Source organism: Callospermophilus lateralis, chromosome 1 (genome assembly GCF_048772815.1).
Source record: "Callospermophilus lateralis isolate mCalLat2 chromosome 1, mCalLat2.hap1, whole genome shotgun sequence".
Classification (NCBI taxonomy): Eukaryota; Metazoa; Chordata; class Mammalia; order Rodentia; family Sciuridae; genus Callospermophilus; species Callospermophilus lateralis.
In genome coordinates, this window is record NC_135305.1 from 154,942,284 (window position 1) to 154,966,627 (window position 24,344).

General features: G+C 50.9%; 1 protein-coding gene and 1 pseudogene across 2 annotated transcripts in view; both read right to left on the reverse strand.

Annotated features, from left to right (window-relative positions):
* Positions 1 to 4,637: 4,637 nt before the first annotated feature.
* On the reverse strand, positions 4,638 to 5,947 carry LOC143398885 (large ribosomal subunit protein eL43 pseudogene; annotated as a pseudogene).
* A 3,740-nt stretch (positions 5,948 to 9,687) lies between these two features.
* The window catches only part of Fbxo21 (F-box protein 21), a 39,059-nt gene continuing 24,402 nt past the window's right edge, over positions 9,688 to 24,344 (reverse strand). Inside the window, exons 10-12 of one of the 2 annotated variants that reach the window (XM_076855042.2) lie at positions 21,801 to 21,991; positions 20,116 to 20,273; positions 9,688 to 12,146 (exon numbers count right to left, since the gene is read on the reverse strand). In XM_076855042.2, coding sequence (XP_076711157.1) covers positions 11,956 to 12,146; positions 20,116 to 20,273; positions 21,801 to 21,991 — 540 coding nt within the window. In that variant the 3' untranslated portion in view covers positions 9,688 to 11,955. Of the gene's footprint in view, positions 12,147 to 20,115; positions 20,274 to 21,800; positions 22,013 to 24,344 lie in introns of both variants that reach the window. The other variant, XM_076854957.2, reaches the window with a different exon arrangement.

Sequence of the window (24,344 nt, forward strand, 5' to 3'; positions counted from 1 at the left end):
AGCTGGTTCCTGTCTTGGAACTAGAACAAATTCTGGGTCTGTTCATAAGGAGGAAGGAGGGATGGTTTCTTTCAAAACATAACAAGGCATCTTCAATTCAGCTTAGCAGACGCCAGACGCTGTTTTATGCAGGGGATATGCCTAGAAGGCCCTGTGCTCAAAGCCCTTGGGGACACACAGGCGGGAAATCAAAATTCAGAGGGGCAGGGCCATGGGGCCATGGTGAGCAGAAAGCCCACCCAGCCACCGAGCAGGGTTTAGGGGTGTGGAGCGCAGCCAGCAGCTCCAGCAAAGCGAGGCTGGGGCTGGGGCTGGGCCAAGCCCAGGTGGTGGTGACCGAGGTGGGCTTCCACCAGGCGACTAAGGAGGTCCCGGAGCCTGGGACTTAAGGCTGAGGCAGAGTCGGCGTGTGGGAGGGTGTTCAGCTGGCATCTGGACGTCACCCCGCGGGCCGTGGGAAGCCACCCAGCAAGGGGTCACTCAAGGAGCCGCAGGTGTGAGGAAGACCAGGGGGAGGCAGGTGAGCTGCGAGGGCCGGCGAGGGCGGAGGCTGTGGGGAAGCAGAGGCTGCAGATGGAGCACAGGGAGTGACAGGGGTGGCCCGGGGCTTGGCACCCTTCATCCCGTTGGATGGGAAGGAGGAGCCCAGCAGCCCGGCGAGAGGCCCACGCCGACCTCCTGAGACCCCCTGAGCTGCCCAGGAGGTCGGCCTCCTCCTGGAGGCTGGGGGACACCTCTAGGGAAACCCCAGGTCATGCAGAGCCACGTGGCTCTTGGGCTAAGCGAGGAGAGGGTCCTGGCTCCGGGTGGGGAGGAGCCAGCGTCCTTTCTCAGTCACTCCCCAGGGGAGTGACTAAGAAGTCCTCGGGAGGGCCGGCCTGCTCCTGCGACCTCTCCCAGGATCTGTGCTCCTAGGCTCCTGACCTTGCGCCACTAGACAGCAGCTCAGGACCTGCCCCTCACCCCGCAGCCTGAGACCCGCAGCTCTCCGGGCTCCAGCAGGCAGCGGCGGTGTCATTTAGATGACAGGCTCCCGGGGACAGCATCTCCAGGCTGCGGGTCAGGGGCAGGCCGGCCTGCAGCCTGGGACCTCAGCTCAGCAGGGACAGGGCCGACAGGCGGCCACCGCTCCTGAGCCACCCAGGGAAGGAAAGTGGGAAGTCACCCCTGCTTGGGTTCCTTGGGGGTGGGCAGCTGAGCCTGGGTGTGTGGCCCGACACTGGGGCCGTCCTGTGTGCTGCTGGCTCCCTCCTGTCCCTGCCCAGCCGTCTTCTCTGCACAGGTTGCCAAGGGCCAGGAGCTTCATGGCTTAGAGGATGGGTCGCTGTTCCTGATGCTGAGCAGCTCACACTGGGGGTGACTCACTGCCTAGACAGTGACAGTGACAGCACGCAGTCTGTCCTGATGAGATTAAACGGCGACACATTCGCTCAGCTCTCTTTGCCCCCCCTCCCTCCAGAGCCATCTGATTGTCTCTATTACCCCGAGCACCACCTTGCTCGGGGACTCCGTCCACGCCCTACTTGGCTCACCCGGGGACCGCCGCTCCACACATGGCAAACCCACCACAGTTCAGACTCAGAAGCAGCCCTTCTGGCCAGCGGCAACACGTCCACCCCCAGCTCCAAGCAGAAAGCAAGGCCACATTCAAGGGAGCAAAAAAATGGCAGATGGCCCTCGCAGGGTATCGGTGCATAATTAAGAAAATGGGTCGGTGGGAGCTGTGACAGAAGAGGACTCTCAGCTCCCAGAGGACCACTCACTCACACACCTGACCCACGGCCAGCTTGGGAACCAGGGAAAACCAGGCGGCCCTCCAAGCGTCTTTGGTTGGCAGTTTTGAATCCCTGGAAAGGCAGAGTGACAACGGGCACATAAATAACTACTGCTTTGGCCGAGGGACGCCAGGGGCTGTCTACTCTTCTGAGCTTCATTCATTCAGTTAAACAGCGCTTGCGGCGACCGTGTCCCAGATGACTGGAGACCCCAGACGTCTTCCCAGGGAGGACCGCACTCTTCTGGTTGTTCCCGGGAGAAGGCGTTACAATGAACTGACCCGGGGAAAGGCAAACAGCAGCTCAGGTCTGGGGTCAGGTGGAGCTGGGCTGGGACCCTGTTACTCAGTAGCTGTGGCATCTTGGGCAAGTCACTCAACCTCTCTGAGCCTTTGTTTCTTTGTGTATAAACTGGGAGAACTCTGAGTATGTGCACAGTATGTGCACGGTTGGTATAGAAAGGGGCTCAGTGTGAAATGCGTGCGCTTCCTGGCAGTGTCCTGTCAGTCCTGTCACAGGGAAGTGCAGGGACTTCATCTAACATTCTAGAAGTGTTCGCCTGCCTCTTATGTGTCTGTCACTGTGGACCCAGGCAGTCCAGGGCTGAAAGTCCAACGTGAAGGTTGACCCAGGAGCCCCGCATTGCCATTCCCACTGAGGCCTGCAAGAACTTCAAACAAGGAGCCTCCCAGCAGAGGGCGCTGTGGAGACAGGTGCCAGCCAGAGAGCCCCAGAGCTGGCTGCGGCCTGGGCTCCATCACCCAGGGCCCTTCGCTCCTTGGCGTCCACGCAGCTGCACCAGTCTCTCAGCTTGGGAAAAGGGCCACAAACTTCCACTGACTGCGTCCATACGGGGCTCATGTCCTGAAAGCAGTGGCCACAGAAGACGACGATGACCCCCAAGCCCCCAACCCAGCAAGCCGACATCGGCCCGCCAGATGCAAACGGGAGAAGCAAAGCCGAAGTCTCCAGCCACAGTGTCCCTGAGGCTGAGGGCCCAGCAAGCCCAGCTGTGGTCTCTGCAGTCAAAACAAGGGGACTCTGGGTCCGGCTTCTCCAGACAGACGCTCCCAAGTTCTCTGAGGACAAATCAGAAGTTCTCTAAGGACAGTGACATTGTGCATAAGAACGTGTCTGTTGTCCAGTGATCAGAAAAAACTCCCACAAGGCGAGAGGAAGGAGAAGCAGAGCATTACAGGGGCACCACGGCCAGGTGCAGGGGTGCACGCTGCTAGTCCCAGCCACTTGGAAGGGAGAGGCAGGACTGCCTGAGGCAGGAGTGGGGGCCCTGCTGGGCAATACAGGAAAAAAAATCTAGGCGTGTTGGTGCACACCTGTCATCCCAGCACTCAGGAGGCCGAGGCAGGAGGATCGCGAGTTCAAAGCCAGCCTCAGCAACTTAACAAGGCCCTAAGCAGCTCAGTGAGACCCTGTCTCTAAATAAAATACAACATAGGGCTGGGGATGGGGCTCAGTGGTGGAGTGCCCCTGAGTTCAATCCCAGGTACCAAAAACAAAAACCACACACACACACTCACACACACGCGCGCGCGCACACGTGGGCTTGGGGGTGCAGCTCAGTGGTAGAGCTTGCAAAGTCCTGGTTAGAGCCCCAGCACTGAGAAGACGCATGGAAGATGCAGCCGGCTGGCCTGCTGCTTAGGAGAAAGAGAGAGGCTGGGGCCAGCACACCAAAGGCCGTGCCCCTGTGTGGCCAGGGGCAGCCTGGGCGGGCAGTGAGGGTGTGAACAGAGTCAGCATCTCCACGCGTCAGCGCTTCCTGGCTCACTGGCACCCTGAGAAGAGACGGTTGTTTTCTGCAGACGCAGCTGCTGAGAGCCTCCAGCCTTGCATAGGGACAAGTCCAGCTCCCAACTCTGGATGGGCCGTTCTCCTGCCTTGACCCAAATAGCTTCTCTTAGTGAATGTGGTGGATTAAGTCAAGATCTTAGATGATATGACTAATTTTAAAAATCAGGAGAGCACAGGATGGTGCCTAGGCCTCTACAAGGGACCTCGGGGGTCGCTGAGTCTGCACAGCCTCGTGAGGCCCTGTGGGGGTTAGGGGCTCAGCACTGGGCCTGGGGACACAGGATATGGTGCTTGTCCTGTGGATTCCCACTCAACATTGTCTGGAAAGCGCAAGGGACCCATTCCCTCAAGGATGGTAGAGCTCCCTGCTGCAGCAGATGGTTTCTCCAGGGTGAGAGGAGGTTCCGGAACCTAGGTTCACCTGAGACAGCGGTTGTTTTGTTGTTAGCAACCTCAAGGTTCACCGTGGGCCAAGGGGCTCGGCATGGATGGCTGAGGTTGGAACACAGGGCCTTGTGCTTGCTAGGAAGTGCCCTGCCCCGAGCCGCACCTCAGCCCGGGTCCACTCTTCTTTGTCGGTTCCAACCCACTTCCACTCTGACTCCAGCTATAGACCAGGGTGTGGCTCCAAACTGAAGTGGCCTAAGATTTTATGATAAAGCGGTTGATCCCACTCAGTTTCATGTTTTGGATGTACTTTTTGCGTCACTATTAATCGCCTTAGGTATGCTTGGTACTGTGTTCTCATGCTTCCGAGATATAAGCTCAAATACTCAGGGAGAAGTTCGGGCTAGTTGGAGATGTCTTCAAATGGCCCAGGAGAAAGGGCACACAACCTTGAAAAGAAGATAAAAAAGCTACAGCCGGTGTCCAGTGGTGAGTCCTGGTGCTGGGCACCTGGGTTTCTATTCCACTTTTTTCCCTAACTTTTCGTTTGCTTGGGAGGTGGGGATTGTGCTCTGGGCCTCGAGGGGGCTAAGTGCGAGCTCTATCAGGGGGCACCCGGCACCCCACAACCCTTTTCAACTTTTTGATGTTGCTTAGACTTCCTTAAAAGAACAAGTCTAGGTGTTTCTTTAGGCACACGCAGGCCGAGGGCCACCCTGGCCCACAGCCACACTCGCTCTGAATGAGCTGTCTGCGGCTGCTTCGTACCGCAATGGCAGAGTAATTGCGACAGCAACCATCTGGCCCAGGAATCCAGAACGGCATACTATCTGGCCCTTTGCAGAAACAGTTGGGCAGCTCCTGCCATAGAGGAAACAGCACTGGCAGAAGCGACTCCCCGTAAAAAGCCTCTGCAGGCTCGGAATAGGGTTTCCCCAAACTTCCAGCGCACAGACTGCTGGGACAGAGGGAGAGCCTGTCCTCTTTTCCTTCAACCAAACAAATGCCAGTGGAATGACCTGGCCAGGAGCTCGCTGAGCAAACAAGGCGTGAGTCCCAAATAATCAGGGATGGCATCACTATAGGGTATCCGAGGGCACAAAGCCCCTACCCAGGAGGCAAGTGGGGGGGCAGGAGAAATGCCCCTGTGGTCCGGCCCAAAGGCCCTTGGCCAAATCAAGGTCTCTTCACTGTCACGGGCCTCACCGTTCCCATTGGTAGCAAATCACCGATCATGAGGGGTCCTTGGGCTTTCAAATTTTTCTAACTAACCTCGTGGAAATATTTAGGAAATCATTTCAGGTGACAGTAGCTGTTGCCCAGAGTCTTCCCACTCTGCTTCTCTTATCCCATTTGTTTTTCAGTTTTTGTATGTTCTTTGTGTATTTTAGCACATTCTACCTTTAAAACAAACTGTGCACAATCTGTCAATGTGTCTCTGAGAAGTTGAACAGTGGTTAAAAAAAAAAAAAAGCTAAGCACATACTCACCCAAGCTATAAGACTTGGTTTCAGGCCACTGTCATCTGACTACTGGAGGAAAAAACCTGATCACAATAACCCGTCTAGCAAAACGTTCCAATTCAAATCGGAAGGGCTTCCATTTACAGACCGCTTTTGAGAGGGCAATATGAATGCAGTCACATCAGAACACTCAGTTAATGCAACCAACAGCAAGCCACAGTTTTGTGATATGGTGGGACTTTCGGCTGGTCCTTCAATTCCTTCGGCCTTCTGACGGCAGACTCCACGGTGCCAGCAGACGTGGTGCCGTAGGGCCAGGCACCCCCAGCCACAGGAACCACAGTGCCCGATCCCCAGAGCCCATCTCTTCATCTTGGTTTTGTCACAGAAGGAATGAGTGTACCTGGCCTGCTGGCGGATTTCGGTTTTCTTCACCATTTTCTGGAGGGAGGCACCGTAGCGGGTCCCATCTTTACCAAGGATTCCAACTTTCTTAGTGACTTTAGCCATGTCGCCGCGACTCAGGCCTGAGCCGGGATAGCCCTGATTATCCCATTTTTATAAGAGGCAACAAAACAAAACATAAAACCCTTTCAATTAATTGGGGACTTTAAAAAAAAAATATATATATATATTTTAGTTGTAGTTGGACACAATACCTTTATGTATTTATTTATTTATTTTTTTTTAAGAGAGAGTGAGAGAGGGAGGGAGAGAGAGAGAGAATTTTTAATATTTATTTTTTAGTTATCGGCGGACACAACATCTTTGTATTTGGTGCTGAGGATCGAACCCGGGCCGCACGCATGCCAGGCGAGCGCACTACCGCTTGAGCCACATCCCCAGCCCTATGTATTTATTTTTATGTGGTGCCAAGAACCAAACCCAGGGCCTCACACATGCCAGACGAGTGTGCTACCACTGAGCCCCAGCTCCAGCCCATAATTGAGGACTTTTAAAAAAGAAACAGCCTTCAAGAGATTTGGGTGGGTGGAGTCAATATACTAACAAAGAGGATTTTGTAGCATATAATCCAAAAGGTCTTTGTCCACAGTAGACATTTTAGCCCTTACAGGGGACAGAGATGTCCTTCTCCTATATTCACCAAAGCTCCGGGCACAAGGAAAGGCAGCACTTTTGGCAGACCCTCAAAGACTAGGTACCGGCATCAACCAGCAAGAGCGGGTAAGAGAGCAGGGACCCATTCCCTCAAGGGTGGCAGAGGCTCAGGAAAATGGCTTCTCCTGAGCTTTACCCCGCAGTTTTCTCCCCTAGTGCCAGGGATGTTCTACCACTGAGCTACATCTCCAGCCCTTTAATATTTTGAGAGAAGACCTCTCCAAGTTGCCCTTGAACTTGTGATCCTCCTGCCTCAGCCTCCCCTGTAGCTTCTTAAAGGGGACAGTGCCAAAAAACAGGCTGAGAGACACTGCAGTGGGTGATGTTAGGATCCCAAGGGTCAGGCCCTCTGCATGGTAGTGGACGATCATCCTGCGACCCATGATAGACCGTCAAGGAACCAAGAGAATCACTGGGTGTTGGCAATGGGAAGGCCACTGTCCCAGTCCCAAGGGCTCTCTAGCTTCCCCTAAATCCTGCAACTTGAACACGCAGACGTCTCCTGAGAACTGTCCGCGCCCACTATAAACCTGAAGAAAGTCACTGGGAGGAGAAGCGCTGTGACATAAACTATGGCTAGGCCTGGCCCCGCAGGCTGGGCAGACCCTGCAGCAGGCAGAGAGCTGGAGAGCTGGGCTGGGGTCCCATTTGGGACGGTGTTGCTGACAACCTGCAAGGGGGAGCCACAGCCCTTAGTTAGCTGAGGCGGCCAGCAGCCTGCACAGACTGAACACAGCCTCCTGTTGCTCTTAGCTGTTTCTTGCAAGGGAAGGACAGGAAGGACAGGAAGGACAGGCGCTGAGGCAGAAACGAGCTGCTCTCAAGACTGCAAGGAAACAAGAGGCAGGGATCTCCTGCTTCTGTGCTGAAAGTGGAGTCTGCAGCTGGGCGCAGGGGCGGGTGCCTGCAGTCCCAGCTACTCAGGAGGCTGAGGCAGGAGGATGGCTGGAGAGTGAGGCCACTGAGACCCACCTGCAAAAATTGAATGAATGAATGAACGAATGAATGAAGGAAGGATGAAATCACTGAACAAAGGACCATTAAACATGTTTCAGTTAAACAACCATATTCATCTTGGTTAATATGCAGTACAAGACCGTGAAGTAGGTGGGAATGTTCTGGAAGAGAACTTCAGGCACTTTACTGGCACTAGTAGGTTGGTTAAGAAGGATGTCACCTTGCTGGAGACCAGTGATGCGGGGTGTCTCCTCCCTCCTTCTCCCTAACGGGAGCTTTGATAACAGGTGTCCAGTCCCTGCTTCATCTCCAAAAGGGACTTGGGGCTAGCTGTCAGTCGCTGATCCCCAAGGCCGAGGGAGAACCTGCAGAGCCCATCAGGAACCTCGGGTGGAGGCCACGCAGGGTGGGGGGCACACAGGTAAATGTCCCACCAGGAAGGGACTCCCCAGCCTCTGGAGTTGGGGTGCAGCCCTGTAACTCAAGTTCTGGCTTGAGGTGGGTACAGCGTATGTAACACCCCCCGCCAGGAGGACCGACCCTCTCCTCCCCTTGCACAGCCATCTGTGTGGGGGTCTGAATTCGCCACAGCAGCAGGACCTGTAAGGGGTACCCCACTGCATCCTGCTGAGACGGGGTGACTGAGCCGGAGACTGGTGCTGCCTGTCAACACAGGTGGCATGGTGTGGCACTCCAGGAAACCCCTCCCGAGGGCTGGGTGGAGAGGCCCACTTACACAGCCTCCAAATGCCTGCTGAGGGCCGCGAGCCAGCTCCTCTCCCGCCCAGGGTCACCCCTGCAGGGGAGTTCTCTTGGGCTTGAGCCACAGTGTTCTGGGGTCTGTATTACAGAGCCTGCACTGCCCTAATGCGATCACTGCCAAGTGGCCATGTTTATTCTATATTCGCACATTTTAAACAAGGAAGGAAGTCCTAGAGTCTCAAGATTCTAGAATTTCAGAACTAAAATGATAAAGCTGGGGGGGAGGGATCAGAGGATTGCGAGGGGGCTGGGGGGCATGGCTCAGCATGGAGCGCCTGCCTGGTGTGCACGAGGCTCTGGGTGCCATCGCAGTACCACAGGGGACAAAGCAAGGCAAGGGCGTTGCTCCTTATTGACAGTGTGGGTCTGAGGGGCTGGAGCTACGGGTTCCTGGCAACCTTGGGAGACCTGGGTTCCCACCACCCACCAGCCGTCCCATCTGGACTTCCCTGCCTGCAGCGGGCACTAACCTTAGCCCACGCACATCTCAGCAGGGTCAGCAGAACTTGGCCTGCAGCCAACCCCGCCTACAGCCTGCTTCTGTAGAGCCCTTGAGTCAGGATGCTTTTTTACATCTTGATAATGAAGGACATGCAACAGAGACAGTCCGCGCCTGCCAACAGGCCCTGCCCACAGAGCTGCTAGGGGGTTACCAGGAGTCCTGGCTCCACATTGGCCCGCAGCTCAGTACACACATGCAACACAGCCACCAGCATCTCCAGGAGTGAGAATTCTAGGTCCTACCAGGTTAGGAGGACTCGACCAGCTGTCTGCCCTCCTGGGAAAGTCACTCTGCACAGCAGTGTGTTAATGGCCGGGAGGAACACGACGGCAGGAAATCGCTGACCCTGTGTAGCCCTAACTACTGCCCTCACATGGCAGTAACAGGGCAGAGGCATGCTGCGGAGGACACTGGGTCCACCGTGCGTAGCGCAGTGCTTGGGCGACACTGACCAGACACACTGCAGACCTGATTCTCCTGCAGATATCTGCAGCTCTCAGTTGACATGTATTTTCACATGATTAAACAGGTGAGGTAGGGCTGGGGATGTGGCTCAAGCGGTACACGCTCGCCTGGAATGCGTGCGGCCCGGGTTCGATCCTCAGCACCACATACAAACAAGGATGTTGTGCCCGCTGATAACTAAAAAATAAATGTTGAAAAATTCTCTCTCTCTCTGCCTCTCTCTTAAAAAAAAAAAACAACAACAAAAAAAAACAGGTGAGACTGTAAAGCTACTACAGCTGGTAAGTAACGGCCTGGCAAGGAAACCCCGGCACATGGCACCCCCACCACTGTCAAGGACTCACAGGGCAAACCTTTCACACTCCATCAGAAGAGAGCCTAGAGATCCTTCTTTCATTGCGGCTGGGCTTTTTGTTCTGAAACGAAATTGGGCAGGCCATTTGCATGGTTTTCTCTGGGTAAGTTCCATTTATTAATCATTATACAAAAAAATCTTGGCATTCATTTGAAGAGAAAAGAAGTTACTATATCCAAATATTTCATATTTTAACATTGTGAAAGTTCTACTTTTATAACAGGGCTTTTTAAAACGGAGAAAACTTTTGGAAAAATTTTTAAAAAGAAACTTATGATTTATTAGAGTACAGGATCCAAAACACGTTTTTAGAAAAATATAAAGTGCCCAAATACCAACTTACACAGGTGATACAGGCTTCCTGGAGCCAAATGAAGCATTCATGAGGAAACACATTTAAAAACAGTCTAGATACATATTTACAGTTGGGTCAGTAAAGGTAAAACCATCTTTCTTGGCTTTGATGTTACTCTAAGAAAAAAGGAAATCAAACCGAAAAACCAACAGTTATAACTCAGCATGCTCCAAGGTTTCTTAGTAATGCATCTCATTAACGTTAATTCCATATTATCTAATTTTTACCCTTAAGCGAGAGTAGTGTGAAATCCCGCCACCTCAGGCAGGATAGGTGTTGTGAGTGGTTACATTTTCAAATGCAAGTTCAAATCACCTGACTTTGGATTTGACTGATGAGGAACACAGACACTGGGTGGCAGCTACTTCAGGCGGAAGGAGCCGGCCGGCCAAGTCCCCATCTCCTTCCAGTAACCGCCTAGTGGCCTTCACTTGTTAGGAAGTGGTCTTAGGTGGGTTCCCCGAACCTTGGTCATCCCAGGGTTTCCAAAGGGTAAACAAGAAGCAGTCATTCAACGCGGTGAGAATACTGCATGCAAATGGCAGACACGTGCGAGGCTGGCTGGACTGCGGCCTCCTAAAGCCTCGCTGGCTACAGCAAATGGATTATGCATTTTAAATGCAGAGCGCAAAGTAACTAAGTCCTAACTCCAGGAGTGAGCTCTACGGCTAATCACAAGCTAGCTCACTTGAGAACTGGCAGGTGGCAAGTGGCGGCAACTCCAGAACTGCAGACTCGGTCCCTTCAGCTCAGTTACTAAGAACATGGAAAAGGAGCCAGGCAGCCCGGGCAGGACCGGGCTTTCCCAAGTGACCAGGACACAGGCTTCGTCCTGGTGCTTCTGGGCACCGATGGCCCGAGAAGCCAGATCACACACACCCCTTTTTTCCCACCAGCCAACACGCTTCACATGAAAGACACTGACTTCTTTCTACCCCCCCACATTCAAAGGGTCTGGAAGTGACTCTAAGGAATGACAAAGGTGTGGAATCCCTCCTTCTTTAAAAAGAAAATTAAGGTTCATTAGTTTTTTCTTTTCGATTAGAAAAGTGGAACCCCACTTTTTGGTCTTTGGAGACCAGAGAGTACAATTTATGAGAGACTATTTCAACAACAGATCTGTGTGGCTCACTAGAAAAAAATAGAACCCATCACTGATTTAAGACCTACTCATGATACTGGAGCAGATTTTTTTAAGATTAAAAATAAAGTAGTCATTTTAAAGAAACAGAAGATGAATGTGGAAAAATCCACGAAAGCCATTATTATGCATTTCCTAAAGAATCTTATGTAATAAAATAGAAAACTCATGATTTATAGAAATGTGCATAATTCCAAGAGAGGAATTTGGAAGGGAAAACTGTTATTCTCCCAATTTAAATTAAAAAAAAAGAGAGAGAGAGACAAACACTTAAAATCTGTGTTTCATGTATCAGCAAGAAAATAAGTTCTAAAGATTCTAATTACCATTTGCTTGTTGACATCTCCATCTCCAAGGTGCTGCCAAGACAGCGAACGACTTTACCTCCGAATACGCCAGGAAATTCAGGGTAACAGACAGACAAGCCTGACTCAAGACCGCACACGTCCCACGGAGACATCAGAAAGAAATTACTGCAAATGGACAAGCCCATCTGCCCAGTGAGTGAAATGTTCTGAGACATGGAGACAGACAGAGGATGGCAGTGGATAAAAAGAACAGGTGTTGGCTGTGAGACTTCATGAGGACAGAATGTCACGAACGTCACCACAGGACAAGCATACAAGCCATGCCACTGAACACAGTGCCTTTCGAGTTAATTCACTAGTGTAGGCGGAGAGCGACATTGTCTTTGCAGCTGGCGGAGAGCACATGTCATTCAACTGGGGAGGAGGCGACCAGCCCACTGGTGCAGTGGCTTTGCTGACAGTGAGTCCAGAGGGCTCCTGGAGAGTCTCCGCCGGAACCCTGTTCTCTTGGGAGATAGCAGCAGCGGCAAAGGCACGATGTCCTCCTCTGGACTCTACTCATCTATGCTCTCTTTCTTTGCACTGTAAATATTCTGCACCGTTTCATAGACAAACTCCAGATCCTCCGGGTACCGGATCTCCAGCTCCGCGTTGGGGATGTAGTGAGTGCCCGTGAACTCCGAGAAGTAGCGCCCCACGTCGGGGTGAGAGATCTCCTGAGGCTCCACGTTGTACTCCAGATTTTCTGTTGGCAAAGAGGCACAGGGACATTCTCGTTAATGCTTCAGCAGTGTCTTTTCTCCAGAGCACCCCGTCACTCCTGTCAAGTGGCATTTTTGAGGTGGGTGAAAAGGAAAGACCATGGAGTTTAGAGGTGAAAGGAAAAAGGCAGGGTGTGGCCCTGGGGAGGTGGCAAAGGCCCCCCATGGCTGCACAGGGAAGAGAAACATTTTTCTGTTCTCTGAGCAAGATATTTGGCAACAACAACCCAGTGGAGTCTCCATGGAATGGAGACTAGGGTCTTGTCACACCCCTCAGGCCCTAGCTAACCAATAGCCCAAGGCCACAATAGGGTAACCATTGCTCACTCATTTCTGCAGTGGCTCAGCTTCAGAAGCCACCTGCACCTGGGTACATGCCTCAGACCCACCCCGCGTTCTGCTACCAAGAGGGTTCCTCGCCACCTCCCAGAGCTCCTGCGTGGTCCAGCGAGATGAGCACTAGTAGGCGGGCCCTGAAGATCCAGCAGCCCAGGCCCGGCCCTCTTCCCTCTCCACTTTGCCACTAGATAACTAGAAATAAGCTTTAAATGGAATTATACAAAAGGGCATTATACTGGCGGGGGCTGGGGTTGTGGCTCAGCGATAGAGCGCTCACCTAGCATGTGTGAGGCCCTGGGTTCGATCCTCAGTACCACATAAACGTAAATGAATAAAATAAAGATATTGTGTCCAACTGCGACTAAAAAAATTTTTAAAAAATTGTATTATAGGCAAGGTGTTTAAAGGGTGAAGTCCTTTGACAAGTTCAGTCTCCCCCACAAACTCGAGACATGGCTCCTCCAGGGGACCAACGGAAGGATGGCATCTTGCGCATCTTTTCTTGCTGCAGGAGACTGGGTCTGACCTCTGATCTAGAAGAAACTCAGCCATGACCTCCATGACCCAGCTCCAGGAAGGAGCTGGGCGGGGTAGAACACCCCACGGCTGTGTTCCCAGGGCAGCCTCCCATCAAGACAAAGCCATGCTGTGCGCAGACAATCCAACACAAACAGGGGACATATGAAGTCTCGATGTGCAACAGACATCTCGGCGCACAGCTCAGGGCATGCAGAGGCCTGGCACCTCCAGGGCACACAGGTGAATGCAGGCAGTTTTCGGAAGGCCTGATCTGGCCTGACGTTTGCCTCTGGAGAGAGGGAAAGACTGGGGTGACTCCATCTATACTTCTCCTCTTCGCCACAAAACAAGAGGGTCTAAAGGAATTCTGTGCTAATATGCTGTTTCTTAAGAGTGTGGCAAGGAATGTATCAGTTTAAGAATCAATGCTGCTAAAGAAATCATAAACAATGTGCAAGGATGAACATATGTAGATTACTTTAGCACTAATTAAAAAAAAACTGTAGTTCTGGGGACTGAACCCCCAATGAGCTACACCCTCAGCCCTTATTGAGACAGGGTCTTGGTAAGTTGCTGAGTCTGGCCTTGAACTTGTAATCTTGAACTTGTCATATTGTCTCAGCCTCCCAAATTGCTGGGATTAGAGGCACCACCCACCTAGTTTACTTTAGCACTTATGGAAGCTTTTAAGCAATGTTGGTAAAATCAACTTTGCATCCTTGGGCAAATAAAAGTAATGGCACATTAACTCAGCAAAACACTGGGCAGTGAAGGAAGGGGGAAGCTATGGGGGAGATGGGGATAAACACACACTATACTTAGAAAAGTCCAGAAAGCCGATGGGCATGGTGGCCCCTGCCTATAATCCCAGCAACTCAAAGAGGCTGAGGCAGGAGGATTGCAGTTTGAGGCCAGCCTCAACAATGGCGAGGTGCTAAGCAACTCAGTGAAACCCTGTCTTTGAATACAACATAGGGCTGGGGACATGACTCAGTGGTTGAATGCCCCCGAGTTCAATCCCCAGTACCACCCGCCCCCCGAAAAAGCAAAAGCCTTAGAAGAGCCAACGCCAGCTACCAGGACACTATGTAGCATGGATGGCTGTCTCCCACAGATTCTTTTAAATCAGGGGCTTACAGCATGCCAGGCTCTGGGGTGGTTTTACAGCACAGCCCAGAGCCCCTCTTGATGCCTCCTGTGCCAGGCAAGATGCAGTACAGAGGAAGGACCTACCCAAGGACCAGCTCCTCCAGAGCTCTGGGAACCAGATGTAACGGTGCTACGGGGTGTCCCCACACTGTCTGCCCCTGTGAGAAGGGAGCAGAGTGAAGGGGACTGGCGCTCAGAGCCACGGCACCTTGGTTTTTCAAGATGGAAGCTGGGTGGCTTGCACACTCCGAAAATGCCCTCTGCTGCCCCTGCAATCCAGTCCCAGGCACATTCTCTGTGTAGGGCCTACAGTGAGGGCAACAGGCCTGTGCCTTAACCAGGCAGCTACCAAGGACGCCACACGTGGATTTGCTGGTGGGAGTATTAGGAAGGGAAAGGACCTGGGGATACCAAGAGGTCGAGTGCCCTTGGCTCTAAGGGACCACTCCCTACGCCTCTCAGTGACAGGCAGGATGGAGACAGTCCACCTGCTTTGAGGCCAGTTTGTGGGAGCACTGGTGCTGGCAATCCCTGAAGACATTTTTGGTTGTCAGAACTGGGAGTTGCTACTGGCTGGTAGCGGGCAGAGCTCAGGATGCTGCCAAACTCCCTCCCGTGCACAGGTGGTCCCATCACGAAGAATCAGGTGGGCCACAATGTCGGCCGTGCTCAGGTCAGAGGGACCTGCTCTAAAGAAACCGAAACCGACACGCTGGGCTGGGGCTGGGGCTCAGAGGCAGAGCGCTTTCCTCACATGTGAGGCACTGGGTTCCATCCTTAGCATCACATAAAAATACATAAATAAATAAATGAAAGTACTGTGTCCATCTACAACCAAAAAAAAAAATATATTAAGAGAAAAAAAGAAACCAAGACATGCGGAGTAGCAGCCGCCCCAACCCCAGTGATGCAGAGCAGCAGCTTGATGCCCATAGCTCTTGGCCTCTGCACATTGGCAAGAGGGAAGAAAAGAGGCTACTGTCCTCAGACCTTGGGAGAACACGACCAGGCAGCTATTGCACAGAATTCTGGGTGTGGGCCCCAACCAAGGCTGTTGTGAAATGTCCAGGCAGCAGTGGGACGCACGTAGGAGGGAAGCGAAGGTGCAGATGGTGACCCGGCACTCCGGCGGCTGGAGAGCCCGGCGGGATGCGGAGCGTTTGCCTGCTTGGCTCCCAGCCCCAGGGAGCAGAGGAAAGCAGAGCACGTTCCTCTACAGCAGAAAACATCACGGAGCTGGCAACTGTGTACTGTGAGGGGACAAGACCAAGTCACTATATCAGAAGGTTCAAAGACTCTACTTGATAAGGAAGGATGAACCTCACAACCACAAAACTTAATTGAGCAAAAGATGAACCAGGGGACCCTTAAAAGTGCTGAAAAATCCTGAGACGTCTCCCCAATTCCCTTGAAGTTTTCAGAGAAAGTGTTTGCTTAATTAATTTTAAATTTTCAGCTGCCTGAAAATATACAAATAGATACTATGGAAGGATGACCTTCGAGTCCTCCGTGGGTAGGGCCCTGTCCTGGTGCCCCCTTCTGTGGGGAAGGACCAGCAGTGTGTCTTTATGGTCCTGTGTGAATCTCCCGTATATCCCTGGAGGAGTCTTGGTACTGTCGTGTGTTTACTTACACAAATCACTCTAAACACCTGCAACCGGCTTATTTACTTGCAGCTTGGTATTCCAGTCTGGAGAGGCCCCCATTCCCAGGCAAGTCCTCACGAAGGATCACTGTGCTGCTATTTGAACAAGGGACCATGGGCGTCTATACATATGTCCGAATGTGTCTCAAGAGACCGAAGGGTGGGGCGGCTAGGCTGCAAATGAACGGTGCTTGAGACTTTTACAATTTATATGACACTTTACGCCCCACCCCTGTATGGGGGATCCTCACTCAGCATGTGCAGATTCCCATGGACTGTTTAAGTGGGTGGAAAGTTTACTGTGGAAGTATAAGAAAAATTAGGGAAAGGGAACTACCACTAGGAAAGGGCACACCACACTCAGAGCACCCCACGAGGCACACTGCACCCTTATAGGCACAGCATGTAAGAACCAGATTTTCACATGGCAGTTGAATTCCTGAGCTTCCAATGTGGGCAGCTGACTTCTGTCCCCAGCACTCACCACACTGGTCTTCCCCGGTATCTGAGAAATAGACAAGGCAGCAGGGACAGCAACCAGTGTTAAAGCATGCCCCCTGGTGGGTACGACAGGTTATATACATGCAAGATGCTGCTTAGGAGAAATCTGGCATCTTGAGGGAAGAATTCTCTTGTTTAAAGATATCATACAGGTTTATGGCTTATAATTTATTTTTCAACACTCTGTGGTGGGCTAATAACTATAAAAGCATTATTAATGATTTCTACCCAGGTTAGTAGAATCACTGGAGACAACAAGGCTTGAAAATTTAGATCAAGACAAGTTTTAAAAACAAATTGTGTGTGTGCATTTGTGGTGCGGGGGTTGAACCCAAGGCTTCACCCGTGCTGGGCGCCCTCTACCACTGATCCATTCCTCCAGACTGAGCCATTCCTCCAGTCCTTTTTACTTTATTGTGAGACAGGGTCTTGCTAAGTTGCCCAGGCTGGCTTCAATTTTGCAATCCTTCTTCCTCAACCTCCTGAGAAGCTGGGATTATAGGTGTGCACCACCACACCCAGCTAAAACCAAATCAAATGCAAATAAAATAACCCAGAAATGTTTAAAATCACATCTGAGTGTTTAAAAAATTTAGCCTCTGAAGGTCTCCCACTGGCTAAATATGGGCTCATGTGAGCATAAAATTGTTCCAAACAATCACAATACATTGATTAAATAAAAATCCAGGCATCTACGGGGGACGGGAGGGGGGAGTTGGGAGAGGCAGGGCAGCATGGGAAGCTGTTGGGGGAACAGACTGCAATTCTCACAGAATGACTTAGGGAGGGACAGCCAACAGGTGCCAGAGCAAACCACAGAATTACAGGTCACCAGAGAAGGGACATTCATGGGATGCCAGTGTGACTCCATGGATTTTCTGCTAATTGCAAAGGGAAAACTGTCCCTTTTAGCAAGTTGCTATCTGGTGAAACTCAGCATCAGTGATGGTGGGTCACTGAGTCCCAGGGGCCTCTGAGTGGAGCACACAGCACCTGACATTAAACTTCCTTAGGAAAATACTTACCCCGATCTAATCAAGCTCCAGAAAACTTCTGGTCTGTAGGACAACACCCAGGTAAGAAAACAAGGAGACAAATCCTGAAAGCTCGACAGCTCACAAGACAACCAGCTCGGACCCCTCAACCAGCCAGAGTCACGGTGAAGAGGAACAAGGACAAGGAGCATTAAGAGCGAGCACTGTTCTTGAACAAGAGACTGAAGAGGAACAACCAGACTCAGTACGCAACCCTGGCTGGATCCTCATTTTCAAACAACAATAACAAAGAACAGCTACAAAAGTTCTGTGGCAATGGGGACCTCTGAACACTGACTGAACGTCAGCCACCTGCATGAAGAGCTCAAGGAGAGCAAAAGGTCAACTGCAAGGAGAGAAGCATGGAACATGCTGGAGCATGAAGGTGGGGATGGAAGGGAAGCTGCACAGGTGGACACACAGCAGCCTGGACCGCCAAGAGCACCGTGTGTTCTGTCTCGGCAGCAAGTGTGCAATAACACAGGCAGGAAAGACGCACACCCAGTGGAGGTGCCAGGCCCGGGGCCGGGGATTGGGGGCGGGGGTGCATCTGACTAGCTGGATGCATGAGGATGAAGAAACTGAGAAGGTAGAGCTGGTCCCCACGCAGTGAGATGAGACGTGCAGGAGCAGGCTGGGGCAGGGGCAGCACCGGGAGTCCAGTGTTTTAAGAGCATCTAAGCTGGGCACAGTGATATGAGCCTGTGATCCCAGCTAGTCAGGAGGCTGAGGCAGGAAAGACTACACATTTAAGGTCAGCCTCAAGCCTCAGACACTTAGTGTGACCCTGACTCAAAATTAAAAATTGAAGGGGCTGGGGATGTAACTCAGTGATAAAGCATCCCTGGGTTCAATCCCTAGTGCTGAGAAAGGGGATTTTTTTTTTTTTTTTTTGAGGCACCTGAAGATCCTGAGAGCCCACTGTGTGCAGATTACCAAGGACTATAAGATGCAGGCGTGCATCCCAGAAGCTCGGGATGGAAATACGGCTTTGAAAGTCACCAGCATGTAAACGGTTACCAAGATTGCAAGAGCCAAGGAGAGGGCCCAGAGCTGCGGGAGCACTCTGAGGAGCAGGTGTGCTGACACACCTGGGGAGCACATGAAGACTCCCTCCCCTTCACTCTGGCCCCCAGGAAGCACTGAAGTTCCAAGTACCCACAGAACTGCCAGCAAAGATGGACTCTGCAGGCCAGAGCAGCTTTTCAGGTTTTAGAACCTTCCATGTCTCAAAACTTAAAATTAAGCAAGACAACTTGCTAACATTACTCACAACCACTTAGATCAATCTCCACTTTAGAGATGGTAAAACTGACACCCAGATATTAAATGTTCTTCAATGTTATTTGTTGCAAACCTCACACTGCATGTTACTTAGATTTGATAAAGGATAAATTCCAGAATCTTCAACAGGATAATTCAGACACCCATCCAAAAAGCCCATTTTCAAGTCGATATAAATGTTTCCAGAAACTTGTGTAGATTGCAAGTCTTCACACCAGCCCTCCATGTGGACAGGGACTGCAGGCTGTGCAGCTGTGGACACTGGCCCATGGTGCTGATAAAAAGAAAGTTCTCCTTTATTCCTGCAAAATGCTGCAGGAAGCACAGTATGAAATGGCTCACTAAGGGATTAGTGGTAGTACAAATGGTCCAGCAAATCATTCAATAATTTCCAAATCACTTTTTGATTTTTAGAAAGTATTTGTATGACTTTTGATTTAATGTAGCTTTGAAAGATAAATAACATGACTGCCACAGCCTATCTGACATGGGAAGCCCAGCAAAATCCTCTTACACTTCACCCAGCACAAGGGCCATGGGGGAAGTGACCTATGGTGGCAGTAAACAGACTTCTGACACTACTGCTCTGGAGGATCCTCTCTCAGCCTCCTGATGAATTAACAATAATCAACACAAAAACTTTCCCCAGCCTTTTGTAAACTTCTGGCATTTTTATATATTCATTGTTTCTCTTATTGGATTTACAAAGGTCAAGCCTCATGTTTCAGGCCAGAAATGAAGAGGTGCGGTATGATGGGTGAGGGTGAAGTTCTCTGTCAAGCCGGCTTCAAGTTCATTCTCCCAAGTTAAAAGTAACTGGCCTCACGCGCCTCAGTCTCAGCAGGTATAAAATGACAGGGGTTCTCACATGGAGATGACACATATCAGGCTGCTGCCTGCCTGCTTCGTCAGCACTCGTGTTAATAAAATTAATGTGAACCCTTGGCAATCAGGCATACAACCAATCCGACCTATTAGACAGAGATGGAAAGCATTGGGGCAAAGAGAAGGCAGACTTGCTGAGGGTTTTTTGTCCTCCAGCCTCCATCTCAGTCCCAATGGCCCCCATCTCAGATCTGCCCTGGGCTGGCACCTGTTAGGGAGGGCAGTGCTACACACACCTATCAAGGGTTACCAACGCCTGCTGACCCTGAGCACCAGTAGTGTGGACTGCAGTTCCCGCAAATGGCCACCCGAGGGTATCTCTGGGACTCAGACTTGAAGAGATGGAGATCAAAGGGGAAGAGGCTAAGAACAACGAAGAAATGAGAGAAAACAACTGGCAGCCAGTCTCAGGGGGACAGAGGACATGGGCTGCACCAGTGCACACCCAGCCATGTTTAGCTGAGTATGGTCCTACAAGGTTAGCCATAGGACCAGTGCCACCTCTAAATGTACTGAAGACCCACATATGAGTATTCAAATTTGTGCTTAAAATATGCCCAGGTGTCGTGGAATGTCCCGACAGGGCCAGCCTCTCACCTTGGGCTGCGTATCGACAGGAGCCATCCTCCACCAGCACGTTGTAGAAGGGCTGGTGATGGCCGTGAGGCAGGCTGTGCACGTTCATGTTTCGGATCCATTCGTGTCCCATCATGCAGGTGGGGTCCCAGCCGTAGATCACACAGTTATAGCCATACCTGACCAACAGAGGAGGAATGACAAGTCAACTCCCTGGGAACCTGTCACAGCGCCTGTGAAACACAGAGATAATGGCTTCACTTCTCTTAGGTTCACGTTTTTACCAATTCACCTGCTGTTACTCGTGTTAGTATAGAGGCTCGGGCCACCCTGCCCCTCTATAAACGCTCTACTGTCAACACACCACTTTTCATTTAGAAAAGACTGAACTTTTCAATGAAGAGTGACAGGGCAACTGGTCATCCAAAAGTAAAGGCATCAGGACACTGACCTGATCACAACACGCCAACAGTGATCGTTAGTAAAGCAAAGACCTAGGTATGCAACGCAGGACTTCCAAAATAAAGTATCTTTGACAGGAAACAATTCTTAAATGAGGTGCTAAAACTACAATTCACAAAGAAAACCAATTAATTTGACAGCAATACAATTAAGAGAATAAAGGACCCTGATTCAGACAGACTCCATCAAAAACAGGGTAACCAGGGAAATAGCTCTGGACAAGATGCTGGGTGAGGCTCAAGAACTGCTTATTTTTCGATGTGACAACAGAATGGTAAATGTATTAAAGCGAGTGCGAGTGAGCCCTTCCCTTCTGAAGACACATACTGAACTAGTATGCAGTGGAATGGCACCTGGTGTGAGTTACAGTGGGGAGGAGGGGACGAAGGGTGGAGGTGGGCAATGAGAGAGCTCCTGAGACTCCGTGACAGGAACCTCACCCTGGTGCCTCTCACTCCCCTCTCTACTCTTCTGTGTGTGGAAATTTCCATAACAAAGTTTTTTAAAAAAGGACACACTAAAGGAATGGAATTCCCAACCTGGGAAGACAGCTGCGACTTGTCACACAGACACCAGTGTGCAGAACAAGGAGAAGATGATGACAGGTCAGTACGGAAGATGGGTACTGTACAGAGAATAAGCAAAACACCTGAAGCAGCACTTCCTGAAGGGAGCCCGGATATCAGGAAACCTATAGAAAGAACTTCAGCCTGCTTGGGAATTAGGGAAACGTAAATTAAAACCATAACAAAGGAAGGACATTTTTAAAGGCCTAGCAGTGACACTTGTTGGTGCTAACAGGAACTCTCAGTTCCTCCTTTGTCACTGGGATGTGAACCAGTATTGTCAGTTTGGAGAGGTCAGTTTGGCCTGGTAAACAGAGCACATGCACAGACTATGGCGCCAGAAATCCATACCCATGACTCAGACTTGAAGAGATGGAGGTTAAAGGGGAAGAGGTTAAGAACAATGAAGAAATGAGAGAAACAACTCTGTGTGTAGAGTTGCTTGCATCTTCCTGCACAGAGAAGGGTCTGGAGGTCAGTTAGAAAAGTGAGTCACTGCTTAAAAACAAATGTGAAGAGGCAGCTCAGCTTGTCTTCGATGGTGGGGCACTCGGTGAGGTAGCGATCAGGGGCACCCAGCTGCTGCTCCAAGAGGCAGATCCTCCTCCAGCCGGCTCCTGCGCCCACTGCGGCCCCTCTGGGATGGTTCCGGAGGACAGGAGGACCCACGACACTCACCTCTTATGCTTCATAATGAGCCCAATGGAGTAGCAGACATCCCTGTGCTTCTCATCAGAGCGCAGCTTGACCTCCACGCCTACCTCCTCCTTTTTGCGCTCGATGTGCTCGAGCGTGTGCTGCACCAGATAGCCCACCGCCCCGTGCTGCCCGGGGTCGAGGGTCTGGATGTGCTGGAGGATGTCAAGCACCTTCAAGACAAGACAGAAAGACTAGGAGATAATATTTTCAGCTAGGCCTTTTCTTTTTCGCAGCTTGGGATTCAGACCTACCTACATAACCTGATAAAGGACGGCAGGGGCTGCCATCTGCTGCACATTTGGACTAGGCAGGTCACAGAAGGACCTCATGTTCTGGGTCGGCATGGACACTGTGGGAATGCCAGTTGTTTTAAACACAGTAAGGAGACTTATTTTACCCGCCACTCATGCACTGAGAGGGAAAAATCTTAAGCTGTTTTAATCAAGATGAAAAAGACCTTTTGACACTACTGCTTCTGCGCTGGGTAAGAGGGAAAGGATCACTGACCAGGCACCCAAGGGATGCCATACTCGAGGAAGAGTCTTGCTGGCCACGTCAACAGTCTTCACTCACAATGGAACTCAGCATTCCAGTGGGCAGGGGGAGACACTGTATCTATGAAGAGCTTCAAGTAGCAGCAGGGAGGAGCAGGACTGTCTACATTGTCACAGTCTCTGCTGTGCTCAGTGCCTCTGAGAAAATAAACACTCAAGTTCCACACACACACACACACACACACACACACTCTCTCTCACCCTGTTTAGCACCTGTGATGTTGCTAAGAATGCAGCAGGTCTCTTGATGAGCCTATCCTTCCAATTTACCGAGTCCTAAATTATCACATGTTTAGTGGTGAAGACAACCTGGACTCTAGTCCCAGATCTGTCAAACTAGCTGTTTTCACTTTTGAATCATTTTCTTATCCAACGATGATGAAGCACTGACTTACCTATTTCTTAACACATAAAAATGTTGTGAAAACTACAGTTTCACACAACCTAGATATTGTTCCAAACACCAATCTTGTCTTCTAGATGGAGTATCTCAGTATTTCCTGATGATGATTTCAGTATTTGATTCTCTGCTGGGCGCTACACCACGCAGTCATGGCTGACTTCCAAAAGAGGAACCCAGCTCAGTGACGTAAATAAAGCTTGCCCAAGGTCACAGGGTTCTGAAAACACAGCCCTGGGTCTGACTGTCAACCCAACGTTTCAACACCACGTATCAGAGCAAGAGTGGGAACATCTTATTTTTTCAGTAGTGGGGATTGAACCCAGGGCCTTACAAATACTATGCAAGTATTACAAATACAACTGAGCCATAGCCTCAGCTTTTTAATTTTATTGTATTTTAAATTTATTTTGCACTATTAGGGATTGAACCCTGAGGTGCTTTACCCCTGAGCTATATCCCCAGGCCACCTTCTTCTTTTTTAAAAATGTATTTTATTTTGAGACAGAGTCTTGTTAAGTTACCCAGACTGGCTTTGAACTTGTGATCTTCCTGCCTTGGCCTCCTGAGTACCATGGACTACAGGTGTGTGCATGCACCCATCACTCACAAGAATATTAAAGTAGGAGCATTTTCATCAAATGTTATGTTTCAAAAACATAAAAATGGACAGAATAGCATAACCTCAAGTACCCCAAAGCAGATTCAACAAGAATCCACTGTCAGCCAATCCCTATCCACTTCCCACCTCCAATAGTGTACTTTAAATTTGGAGACAGTAGTGGCATTTACTTTTTGTAGCTAAAAGCATCCTACTGAACAATAAGCCTCTATCTGCTGTGGTGGCACAATGGCCGTCCTTGTGTGCCCATCCTGTTCCAGTGAGCTAGTGTCAATGGCACCTCGGCAGCGTCCCCTCCTTTCCGGCAGCCCCTCTCCACGCACAGTGCGGCTAGCACCTCAGCAGTCCGAGCACAAGGCAGGCTGGATTCCGACTGCCCGAGGAGACAGGGCCAGGGATAACCACGCTCTCCTTCCTGCCATGTGCTGAGGAGGGGCGAGGGCAGGAACGGAGTAGATGCTGTGACCTGGGGCCTGGTGTGTTCACGAGGGTAGTGCTGACAGCAGGCCCCACACTGTCCCCAACCAAATACTCTAGGTCTAGAACCCCAAGTATCACAAGTTTTGAGGAAAGACCTTAAAACAGGGCCCATCACCCACGAAGCGTTTCCTTACACTTCTCTACCCAGGGGCCCGAACGCCTCTTTTGGACAAGGCCAGAAGGTCACTATTTTGGGCTCAACTAGTCCATGCTGCTCCAGTGCTTGAGAGCAGCTGCAGACATCGAGTACTCTAACAGGCACAGCTGGGTCTGATAGAACATACCCACAGAACCGGGCGGTCCTGCTGACCCCTGCTCTGTTACAGTTTTCCCTAAGGCTTTCCCCAAGTTCTTGGCTCCATTTTCTTGACAGCCACCTGTCTGTAGGACTCATTTTTTTTTTGGCGGGGGGGGGGGGGGGGGAGCTTCATCAACCAGAGCATCTGCATTTGATGGATGACCCCAAG